This window comes from Sinocyclocheilus grahami, unplaced genomic scaffold, assembly GCF_001515645.1.
Source record: "Sinocyclocheilus grahami isolate Dianchi unplaced genomic scaffold, SAMN03320097.WGS_v1.1 scaffold723.1, whole genome shotgun sequence".
Lineage (NCBI taxonomy): Eukaryota > Metazoa > Chordata > Actinopteri > Cypriniformes > Cyprinidae > Sinocyclocheilus > Sinocyclocheilus grahami.
In genome coordinates, this window is record NW_015505902.1 from 20,650 (window position 1) to 33,633 (window position 12,984).

The 12,984-nt window shown below is 40.4% G+C and overlaps 1 protein-coding gene across 1 annotated transcript in view; it reads right to left on the reverse strand.

Annotated features, from left to right (window-relative positions):
• Positions 1–4,110: 4,110 nt before the first annotated feature.
• The window catches only part of LOC107560393 (alpha-ketoglutarate-dependent dioxygenase FTO-like), a 126,165-nt gene continuing 117,291 nt past the window's right edge, over positions 4,111–12,984 (reverse strand). Inside the window, exon 9 of the mRNA XM_016244556.1 lies at positions 4,111–4,195. Within this exon, the coding sequence (XP_016100042.1) occupies positions 4,126–4,195 (70 nt within the window). The 3' untranslated portion in view covers positions 4,111–4,125. The remainder of the gene's footprint in view (positions 4,196–12,984) is intronic.

Sequence of the window (12,984 nt, forward strand, 5' to 3'; positions counted from 1 at the left end):
TTTAAATTATGAGTAGCGATTTTGAGTAGCATTTGTCTCAAAGTAGCTTCCCCATCACTTCACCCTCATCAACATACTATGCAATCATTCACAGACTAGCATCCTAGTCACACATTGAAAAGATTCACACGTCAAAAAAGAGTGGAGGGAAAAAAAATTGGTAGAAGAAAGGAAGAAGACACTCTAGATTCACCGTAAAGCATCCGAGAGCAAGACCTATCAGCTATCAGCATTCATCCCCTCTGTGTACCATTTCTTTATATAATAACAGATAATGACTCAGGCAGTTGTGTGGGCAGCCTCTGGTGCAGAGAAGACCCATGGGGGCCGCTAGTTTGGTGCTGAACGGTCCTGCAAAATCAGTACAGGCAGGCAAGAGGCAGTCTATTGGCCCAGATTGATGGCTCGCTTGTTGCTTATCGAAGCCCAATAAATCTACACATGGCGAGCGAGTTATGAGAATGCTGATCTCATCTACTCCCTTACTCACAAACCCATACATATTCTTCAGATTTACCCGGGGACGGAGAGGTTGTTTAGCTGAATAAAAAAAGAGAGAGAGAAAGAGAAAAAAATAAGCAGTGGGTTGTGAAGTTAAAAAAGTCTATATTGAAGAGGAGGAGAGAGAGGCTGATAATACATATATATGGGGAGTAAACAGAGACGCTCTGAGACTCTCAGCAACAAAGAAGCTTTAGAGAAAGATGACGCAATAAACTACCAAATAAAATCCCCTCTCTCTCTGAAAACGCTTCGGATGTGAAGGCAATAGTATTTACCTGCTAAATTGTAAGGGATTCAGCACTTTTGGGGGGGGGGGGGGTTACCCACAATCCCTGGAGTCACCGCATCCAAAACACACACAAGATGGTCTTCATACGACCGAGCTACCCATCAATGGTGTTTTGATATCATCTCACATAGGGCTGTGTGTTCAATAAGTCTCAGGGCTTAGTCGGTGCACTGGGGTTTTCAGGTGTTAGCCATATGCTAACAGCTAATATGAGATCTAATCATGGGAGTTCAGACCCCGAGCGTGCGCGTCAATCCCAGCCTAATGCCGCCTTATTGCTGTGAGCCTGTTCTGTTTGCCCTGAGCTTGATCCTGAGCTCCGCTCACACCAGCTCGCTCCTGCCGCCTGGCCTAGCTGTGGTGCACGGGGACCGGGGACGAGGGATGAGCAGCGTGACCCCTCCGGGTCCGCTCGTGGTGATGAATAGGCTCGCTGGCTAACACAGGCAGATTACCCCCTTAACAGGGTCTGTTAGAGACGAGTGATGGAGGGATGAAAGGAGGAGTGATAAATGACAGATTTATCTTTCTCTTCCAGCAGAGACGCCGCCGCGGTAGGAGCAATAAAGCGACCGGAGAGAGAGATGACGGAGACAATTATGTCAAGCCCAGCTGTCAATCACGACGATGAGAGAAATAGCGTGTGTGTGTGTGTGTGTTGACGTGCGGCCCTGGCAGGGGGCTCTTAGCGGGGCGACAGGCGGGCATAATACTCTCATCACTCTTCCTCTGGATGTCATGGCGTCAGAAGTGGCCCTGGGCGCCGCAGCGACCGCCGCTTGAGCCTCCAATCTCGCGGAAATATTCCTAAACTGCAATTTTTCATATTTCCCTGTATGCATAAAGAGATGAAAGATTACCCCATCGTTTGTATTGTCTCTCTGAGGTGATGCTCTGATATTAGTTTATCCACTGCACCTAGGATTGCTTCCCTAAGCAAGACAGATCGGCATGGGGAAGGAGGGCAATATTCAGCCAAACATATTCAGCTCATCTTTTATACGCTGCATTTTTTGAACAGACACAGGTATAAAACGGGTGTCTAAACAAGACTGCTATGAAAGCTAAATGGAAAGAGTGAGACAGAGAGAGAAAGAGAAGGTGAGAGAGAAAGCGGGAAAAAAAAGATTGTTTCTTTTTGAGAATTCTAATTGCGAGGCAGTTTGTGGCACTGCGATTTTTTTGTGGTTTTCCCAACAATCGCTCGCATACGGTAGGTAACCAATCTTCATATTAATTCCTGCTCTAGTTATCGAACTCTTCTGAAAATGGAAATTAAAGCAGAACTGATTTCGAGAATGAATTTGAGGGGGGAAAAACAAATACGTTTCCAAATAAAAGGCTCCAGTGATTTGTGCGATGTTTGCGCTGTGTGCCAGTGCTGGCTCTTTTTTGCTGGAAAAGGAGGATGAGAAGGACAGAGGATGAGGAAAGAAAGAGAACGAGTGAATTTTGGGTCAAAGAAAGTGTTGCAATTCTTCTCCACCCAGCCAAGTGTAAAACTCATTAAACAATGCATAATGCCTTTAATCAAATCAATGGCGAAAGCAACTCCAAACTGATGGCTCCTATCAAAACTTACACAAAGCATAGAGAATTTCTCATTTATTTATGAAACATCAACTAAGATGGAGGAATTATCTCCAAAATGAGCTTAATTATGCTTTTGCATTTGGATCGATATCGCAGTGGAAAATGAAAACAAAGCACAAAGGTGAAAAAGACAAACGGAAAAGGTGATGGAGCTGAAGGGATATCGGCGTTCTCTCGAGGCTGAGAGGAGTTCATGCAGGATTTGCTGTAACTAATTATTAATGGGACTGAACAGATGATGTGGTAATAGGTATAGAGCTAGACGCATTTTGTGGCCACTCATCCTGATCTTCCAAATGAGAAACCAGCCGCCACAAACCAACTGAACCAAAAAGATCACAATGAAGAAGATTTTCAAATGAAAACGATAATCACATCACTACAGCTGAAAGTTTTTTCCATCGGTTCAACAACTTAATCCTACACCCTTTTATTATTAGAAGTCAGAAAGGCATTATTTCAACTGTTTAGACTCTTCAACAAGGTGCTTATAAGCATGACTGCCAATTTATAGCAAACATTTCAGGGGTTTTTAGGCTTTTTGATGCCATGGACACGCAAATGTGATAATCCCCTTCTTTAAAAAAAAAAAGCTATATATATTACATTTTGAATATTGTAAAGAAAAAGACTATATTAGTTATTATTTTTAGTAGTAGTAGTATTTAACATTAATATTATTATATGTATTATTTATGATCTTTTTATAATATAATATAATATAATAATATTTTTGGTGCCTCAAATGCAATGATAATCATGTGATTATCTATACTACACACTGAGTGTTATAACTTAAGAAAAATAACATTAGTATTCTTATTACTATTATTAATAATAAAAACATATCCAGATAATTGCTTGGTTTTAAAAAGAACTGTCAATAGAATCAATGTGATCATTAGTGTTTAGACAGACTGAAAATTTAGTCATAAAAATGTAATTAGTGAAATATGTTAAGAATTACTGCATTAAAAATGAATGTTAGGAATTTGTTTTAAAGTTAACATGCTAACTTTGAATGCTCTAAAATGTACATTTTGACAATATCAATAAAATCTTTTTATAAAATTATAAAATATATATATAACAAAAAATGTAACAAAACATTTTCTGTAAACCCCTAGCATCCCAGAGCCATTATGAAACCCCTGCCAAATTTGATGGGAAACAGGAACATACAAATGTTGGCCCGTCAAATCAAGCGACATGCTTATATGAAAAGTAACTGCTTCACAGCAGTGGAAGGGGAATATCATTCCAGCCATTCAAATCCATCTAATGTAACACTGTTCACAGTATAGGCAGAACTAGCGCACACACTACCTCTTCATCTCTCTTTGTGGTGAGGTGTTGACAGACCGGTGTGCTGCTGGGGGTCGCTGTGGTAATTACTAGCGCCTAGCTGCAGATGCTAAGGAGCGCAGGACCCTCGCATCCATCCCAGCGTTACGGCAGCGATAACCCCGCATCTGTGTCTCACATCACCCCTCTCTTTGTTAACAGGCCAGGCCTTCATTTTTTACTGCTGACAGCGATGCTATTCCTGTCATTTAGCCACATCTGCTTAGGAAAAGAAAAGGAGAGGGAGGAGGAGAGTGTGTGTGCACATATGCATATGTGTGTGTAAGAGAGCGGTAAGCACTTTAATTAATTGTGGAGAGATTACATGGTTCTCCAAGTGTGGAGTTTGTCATCAGAAGCCATTACATAGATCCATTAACCGTTTCTCCACAGTGTCAAGACTCATTTGGAGGGGAGCGGTAAGTTTGAAGACAGACAGAAGAGTGAAGCTTGCGATGAGGGACGCTGGGTTGGGAAAAAAAGACACCTACAATTAGCCAGAGAGTGATCTGTAAACAAATATGTCCTAGCTATCCAGGCGATGCTTTATCAACTGTCACTCAAAACAGACAGGCAATGACTCGTCCAGCTAAAGCCTCAGGCTGGGATCTTAATGGGGGTCTTGTCAGTGGGCCTCGCCTGACAAATTATGTGCTGTTTTCTTTATCACACAGCGATGAGCTGAACGCTATCACTCTGAGTGATGCGAATGGAAGGAGATAAGACGAGCTTCCTCCCGGGTCAGGACCTTAACTCTGTAGCTATACATATTCACCTCAGGACACCAACTTCTCAAATAACCATACCAGCTATTGAGCCACACCTGACGACCAGTCACTGTAGGACGGACACATCTGTGCAGTTGAAACTTGTTCTGCTTCAGAGGCTCTCAAACTATTCAGGCCAAAACCACCTTTTATCAAATCGGAATAAAGCACCACCCAGGGATCAGAAGTGAGTTTTTTTTCTTCTTCTGCTACCCAGTTCAGGGTAGTACTTTTCTACTTGCCTTGCCTGCATTTTGTCCTGAGGACAGAGGAAGCGTTTAGCACAAAGGAACACACCCACTCGATCCCTCCGCACAGCATGGCCAGGAAACAGCAGAACACAGCTAATCTCCACACTCCCCCATAAGCCATGCTCTAATTGGCCACACAGAGCGCAGACGCTGGAGAGAGAAAAGGGAAACCAAAATTAACAACTACAGAACTTTACAGTACAAGAGCAGAGAGAGAAAGAGAGACATGAGAGAGACTGCATTGCACCAGTCAGGAGGCCAGCTGCAAACCAGGCCTTCCTCTCCCGTCTCTGCCACTCCGTCTCCCTCTGCGTTCCTCATAATTGGCCCTTATCCGTGCTCTGAGCATAAGAGCATGCAACCGCAGATTCCTCCTCTCGCCACAATTAAAACAAGCATAAAAAGGTGGCACAAACAAACACTACACACACAAAACCATTCTGGGACACTGGGATATCCAAGAAACCCACAAAACTATAGATGACACCCTCAGCATTAGATAAATGGAAAGACAGATGCAGAAAAAAGTGATCATATAGTACATCTGTCGTTAGTTTATAATTTTTCCCAAGTTTTCAAAAAATGAAAATATTGTTAATGAGCTCTCATGATCACATGATATTTCACTAGATATTTAACAACAAGCTGCTTTGGATTTACAGACCACTGGAATATGCCTGTTTGGAGCAAGAATAAAGAAAATGTGTTTTTATTGCAGCTCTACACTTTGTGCATGTTGTTTGTTTATCACTATTTATTGTCTCAAACTAATTTTGGCACGTTTGTTTTTCCAGAGAAGCATAACAAGTTTCCTCTGTCCTGGTTTCTACACATTCCGTCCTACTTTTCATTCCATTTTCACTCCAAGATTCCAAATGTAACTTTTATTTAACTTCCTTTAACTTAACTTTTTAATTTATTTAATTTAAATGACAATCCACATGAGATGCACAAACACCAATTAGGTTTAACCTCAAATCTGACACAACCCATATTGACAAACAATATCTGAATGTGAATACGATTTGAAATCCACAGCAGAGGGGGAATTTCGACTGACCCTGGCAAAACAAAAATCTTACTCTATGGGAAAGAGCAGCCAGAATATTCTTCAAAACACGACATGATGGTGAGAAAATTATTTTAATTACAGCTTCGGTCAAACAATTCCTTTAACCAGATTTGTCAGGACAACGGACAGTAGAGTTAAACAAACAACATGTCTGCTCTCTTCGAATTTCGTCTCTTTTATCTGTAATTCTCTTTTGGAAAGTTGGATTTGTTGACATCTCACTAAACTCTGGTTCAGAGTGAACCTGTAATTATACCCCATGTATCTCCACCTTAAACATTGTTTAACAGCAAAGATATGTCAATATGTCACAAATGCCAAAATTAAGTAGCTATTCAGTGCAGTGCTGTAAATTACCAAGAGGAATGTAGGGCAGGGCAGCAAAGAAAGAGAAAACAAGATTGTATAATTGTCATGATGACCCTCTTAGCCCGAGGCCTCCACTTGTGCTTGATCCCAGTAAATCACGTGGGGGATCTGTAATGGCAGCATTCTTCACCTGAGAACATGCGCAACAAAAGGGCCAAACCCAAATCAGGCCTAACAACTCACCCACACTCAATGATATAATATGGTAAATATATCACACATTCATTCATTCACCCTTTCCATTCAGATCATCATACTGTACATTGCTTCATTCATTGATTCATTCTTCCTCTAAAGCCTAGATCACACTAGGCGTGTTTCCATTTCAGATTTGCGCAAAACTTTGGCGATATTTTATAAATGTCGATAAAAATGTATTGCGAAATGACGCCGTTTCCATTAACCAATGTTATGAGACTTTAACGTAACCTTTTGCGATAAGTCATGGCAACGGATTTTGGCTATATTTATTCAAAGGAGGCTTATGCGTGTATCTTTACAGAAGCAGCAAAGAGAGCCGCTTCAGAAAGGCCGTGGCGCGGCTGGAATAAACCATAGCCTGTATAAAAACATAAACACAAGAATTGAGTGGCCGTATCAGAGCCACACTGCACCGCAGATGTGTGCAGTGTAAATTGTCTTAAGCATTAATGGTAGGGAAAGCCCCTCATACTGGAGCGCGGCCACTTATGAAGTGTTTCTTGGAGGTTATAGTACATTGAAGAATGATCATATGACTTTACATACGCCATGTGACCTGTAAATGCGAAAAAGCCGTTTCCATTGCAGTTTTGCGAATTATTACTTTTTCGCATTGCCTGAAAAACCACCTCATGCGAGCGTAAAAACGTTTTTGCGATATAGGGGCGTTTTTGCAAAATTGACGCGTTTCCATTAGGCAAATTTTCAATTCACAATTTCAATTTGCGCAACTTGAAGGGTAATGGAAACGCGCCTACTGACAGTGATTTTATCACTGGAGCTCACTAGTAGATGTCCTAATGTTACTTGTGGTCTACTTAAAGCTGGAATACACTACAAGACTTTTAAAATATGAACAGATTTTTAAAACACTAGGCATCATACACTTACTGACTTTGTAGATAGTCACAAAGGAAAACTGGGCATCATACACTAAATGACTGAGGATCACACACTACCAGATTGTCGAGCAAACTCACGCATTAACGTGTGCCTTGTTGCTCTGAGACGCGTGACAAATAAAAACAATATGCCTTCTAAAATCAGCTCAAAATATCAAACATGTCTGATATCCTCCAACTGGATGGAATCAAAGTCTGAAGCTAAAAGAATCTGAGTCTGTGACCATTATACACTATGCAATTTTCTGTGGAATCTGGCTCTGACTTTCAACAACATGCATCAACTTCTCTAGACTGTACATTGGCGGAAAACTGGGGCAAAGATCATGTAGTGTATTCCAGGCTTTAGTTGACCATAGTTGTAGAAAATCTGATCATAAATAATACACAAATGCATTGCAGATAAATATTTAAAAAAATGTATTCAATTGTGTCAAAAAATCGATTTACTTCAAACTAAAAATTTACATTCTGGAGAGGTGTTTATAAAATATAAATAACAAATTTCAGCACAACAACTCATAATATCACGAATGCAATTATGATTATCATATACGAATGAAATTCACTCAGAATGCTCACAACCTCTGACACTGTTTTCAGTGCATTTATTTTTTAAATATATTTAGGGAGTAGTCAATGTTCAAAAACTCCAATTTAAATCATCTAAGAATTATTTTCATGTAATTGCTGATAATCAATAAATGGCTAATACAATTCGAATTCTATACTATTTTATAAAAAATAAATTAGAAATCATGTTTTAATTACTACATCATTATAATGATGTTTTAAATTCATCACAGCATTCTAACGTACATTATGAAAAAACAATATTTAGAAAATTAAAAAAATCAACTTTTAAGTGAGTTTGGTAAATAATAGCTGAATAATCAGTCATTTCGGCTGAATGATAATCGATATGGCATATTGTGCATCCCTAATTATATCCTCTACAGTGGCAGGGGAAAAAAATCCTACACCCTTGTTCAATTGCTAGACACAACGACACCATCAAAAGACGGTGTTGCTCATGTTGCTGGACATAATCATCTCTCACTGACAATGAGTCATTTCTTGTCACTTTACCGCCGCATCACACTGTCATTGTGAACGCAATTTAAAGTAGACACAGACTGAATATTGATTCATGATAAATGCTTTTTCTTAAAGAGTGAAATCACATGAAAGAGTCATAGACATTGTAACTGCTCCAAGACAAAGCAGCATCCAAATGCCAGCATGTTGTGAAAAGTAAATAAACAAGAGTGAAAGACAGTAGGAGAGAGAGACAGAGAGGACAGACAGCAGAGCAGGAGAAGAGGAAGTGAAATGAAGACAATGGCAGTTTGCTGTATGAGGGGATTAGGTGTGATGTGACAGGGGGATCAGTGTTTCACTGCGAGACAGAGACAAAGACGCCGTGCCTCTGACACTTCCTTGCTTTAATCGCCGAAGGAAGAAATTACCGATAGCGAGTGTATGTGTGAGCGCATGTATAGAGGGAAATATTTCAAAACACAAAAATGAACCAGTCTCTCAGAGAGAGAGAGAGAGTGTATCACACTATCATAAAAGGCAACTGCCTTGCTTCTCACTCGCTCGAGCATCCCCAACACTTCCTGCAACTCCAGGAGATCAGTCTTCAAACGCAGCGCTCATCTCAGCAGCTGTCACAGCATATAAAACCCCGTAGCTTTACATCCTTCCAGAGTCTACGTGTAAACACGCGCTGGGGTTGCTTGCGCGAAACGACGTTTGTGAATTTTGACCTGCTTTTGATGTGAACGCAGATGGCTCGGAGGCAAAGAGACTCCGACTCGCTCTCCACGGGCTACTAAATCAACTCTTTAACTCGTGAAATCTGAATACAACCTCCTACACCAGAACTCCAGTGAGAAAGCATTGTGGTGCTGAGCATATTAGCGTAACATCGCGGGACAACTAGCGCTAATCGTTTCCAGGTAATCAAATGAGCGCGCTTTCCGCCGAGATGCTCGAGTCAGGTGCACCAGCGTACTCGGGACGGGCCTGCTAAATGGAAAACAGAGAAAACCGGATAAATGAAAAGGTGTGAATTCCTGTCAGCGCTGATATGATGAGAAAGTGCTGATTAGCTTAGCAGGACCCCTCCTGTTTGACCGCTAACAGAGTAATGTAGCATAATTGTGCATGAGGCCTGGCGGGGTTAACCTTGACCCGACTCCTATTCTCTCGGCCTGAGCTAATCAATTCTACACTGCAGCTGGGGTCGCGAGTGTCACATCTCTCATTCCAAACAAACGTGCACACTTACTGCACCCTAATGGAGCTGCATTTGCCCCAAATCGATACAGGACATGAGGGAAGTGAACCAGCAGGTGCTCATCTGAACCAAAAAAACGACCACAACAGGACAGGGTGTGGAGGCCAAATCTTAGCCTCAGATCAATGCACATGTACATGTCCAAATACACTCTTAAGTCCAACTCACACCGCACAGACAAACGGCGTTGGTCGGGGTTTGTTTTCACCCGAGTGAACATGTTCAATCAGCATTTGTCAGTGTCTGTTGGGGCAGTGTGAACATGACAGTTATTTTTCATAAAATTCTAAATCCAATGGCCAGCTTGTTTGTTGGCATTTGTATGTGCGATGTGGATTTCAAAATAATTCCTTTTTTCCAAAAAAGGGGTTTTTGTAGTGATTCCATAGAACAAGCGTTCCCAAACATTTTTTTTGGCGGTGGAACCCCTTAGACAAAATGATAATAATTGTTTTACACAAGTTACATTACTAATAATCTTTAATAATACACTTTCAAAGTTTTTATCATTTTCAATCCTCCAGTTTTTATTTTGCCAGAATACTGGTGAAATTCTGTAAACTTCTATCCACAAAAATGATGTAAATGTGTAAATAAAATAAAACTAGAATTCTCAAATGCACACTAAAAATCACAGCACATGTTGAGATGGGCTTTACTAAATTTACTGTGAGATGATGAAAACACCGGATCATGAGCTGCTTGCATGAACACAGTGCCACGTTTCACTCTGAAACACAGTACATCAGATTATACAGCTATTTAATTAAACTGCAGTCTTTTTATTATGGCAGAAAGCTATATCACAATTATAGTGCGATCCCATTTATTTTTTTCGTATTTATTTATAATTGTTCATTCAATATAATTATTAGTCTTTCATCAAGTCACAAACCCCTTTCATTTCCACCACAAACCCCCATTTGGGAAACCCTGCCATCGAAGAACCATTTCCTTTTAGTGAACAGTTAGAGAAACCCATTTCTTAGTGTGAATAACCTTTTAATGATCAAAAGCACCTTTTTTCACTATGAAGAGCCTTTTGTGCAATGGAAAGGTTACAATTTATTCATGGAACCACAGACGCTAATAAAGAATTACAATTTTTAAGAGTGTACTATACACAGAGCCGTGTTCACTTTTGTTTGTTGTTGTCCTCATTAAAACATTTAAGAGCAGTCTATCATTCCAGCCCAAATGTGTCATTTTTTTTCTAAATCTTTACTTCAGGAGGAGGAAGCAAGAGCAGACCGCTAAAAAGATCCATCCAATCAATCCGGTCGGTTAATTCCCCCTCACCTCCAGTGGACCCGCTGTGGATGGCAATATTCCGTTTAGATTAATTCTGCTTAATACTAATTGGTCCTTGAGCCGCGAGGACTCCGGGGATTGGCTCCCTTCGGTCCACTCTCGGAGGGCACGGCCACCATTGGAGGGCTGCTGATGAGTAGAACGTTTTATCAACGCAAACACGCTGCCAAACGTCCCCCAGGGCAGGAGCACACCCAGTAATTAACTCTCACACAATCCATAATTGCCATGTTTACATTTACTCCATCTGAAACAGAGAGCCGGCGAAGACGGAGGGAGGGCGAGAAGAAAAGAAAAATCAAAGAGGAAAAGAAAAATACTTGCACATTAAAAGGTGCAAAATTCATATTAAAATCTCTCTTTCTGTGAGTGTCTCTCGCCGTCTCTCTTTAATAAGCTCAGCGGGCTGGTTGGCGGCATTCTGCCCATCATTTATTTATTTTTTAGAGATAGCCCTACTAATTTCCCCCTTGCTTTCAAACGCTGCGGCACGCAGCGGTGTGGACAGATCCCGCGTCCCCGGGGTGCTCCTCGAGGAAAGACATAAATGACCCAAATAAAGAGGGCTTTTGAAGGCTGCCGAGAGGCGCCGGCACCATTAAAACTAAATGAAGTGTTTATTAGCCATGCCGACAGCACTCTCAGCTCGAACAGATCAAGAGCCGTTACAGTTAATGTGCTCCCCCTGCAATACGCACCCATTTGTTTAGTTCTGCCAGTGGGCCTGAAAAACCAAAGCCGAGGTTTTTTTTTCCTCTCGGCTTCTTCTTTTTAGTCTCTTCTTTATGCAGGCGAGCACTCCCTCGCTTTCATACGCGCACATCTGATTCATCTCATCTTTATTCCTGCGAATTCACAAAAGTACACAGTCTAACACCGTGACACAGTCTGACAGCAACACAAAACCGAGAAGCCTGAACTCTGAGCGGTTCAAACACCCGATTGTGCACTTAACGTTAAGCACTTTCCCTCCCCTCCTTCTCGTTTTCATTCTCTCTCTCTCTAATTATAGTTTGCATTTCAGAGGCTTTGGACATGATGCCAGGAAACCTTTAGAAACAACTTGGAAACCGGCTGCTGCCTATTTGATGCTTTTTTATTAGCTCTGGCATCTCACTTAAAAAATAAAACTGGATACAATGTGACATAAATTGTCCATTTATCTTCAGTATTCTTTTCAAATAATCATGAAGTTATTGTTTTGGTGACACACAACAGACTTCTGGTTCTTGCTTCAGTGTGTCTGATACCCGTGACATCTCCTCTGTGCTCAGAATAGAAGGCGAGAATCATTTGCAGTGCATTATTTTCTCATTAATGTGCACTTAAGATTTTTAATGCAATAGCTACTTTAATATTTTTTCCCCCTTAATAACAGTATGCAAGAGTGAGAATAATGGTCTTCATTTGGAGGGGAATTAAAAGAGAGTGCACACGCAATGAAAGTTGTGAAAACTGTAATATGCAACTTCAAAACAGTGAGGGTGTGTTTTTATTCCTCAAACACACACGCATACACGCACAAGCATCTCTAATTATTTTTCATAACCTGCAGCATTGTGCAGTAATATTGTTCAGATCCTGTTCTAACCTGTCTATCTCTGATGGCACGCATACTATCTCCATTCCTAACCCTAATCATAATCTGTGAGACTTATTGCCTTAAATTAAGTTTTACTGTAAATCGCAGGCTTTATATATGAAGACTGATGTTAGATGCAAAACACTTTTGAAGTCTGAGGCTGTAATTATAGCCCAGTACAATTATCTCAGCGCATTAATAGCAGTAGATCACATGTCTCAATAAGGACAGAGTGGAATTAATCAGTAGGTAGCGCTGTGTGTGTTTTTTGTGCAGTCAAGTTACTATAATGCTTACAAACACACAGTGGACAAAATGTCTCAGCGACAAAACATGAATAAATATAGACCACACATAATCAGTTGTTTTGAATCTATTAATAAAGCAATAATTTCAGAATGTGTTATTTACTATAACGCACTGCTTATATATATATATATATATATATATATATATATATATATATATATATATATATATATATATATATATAT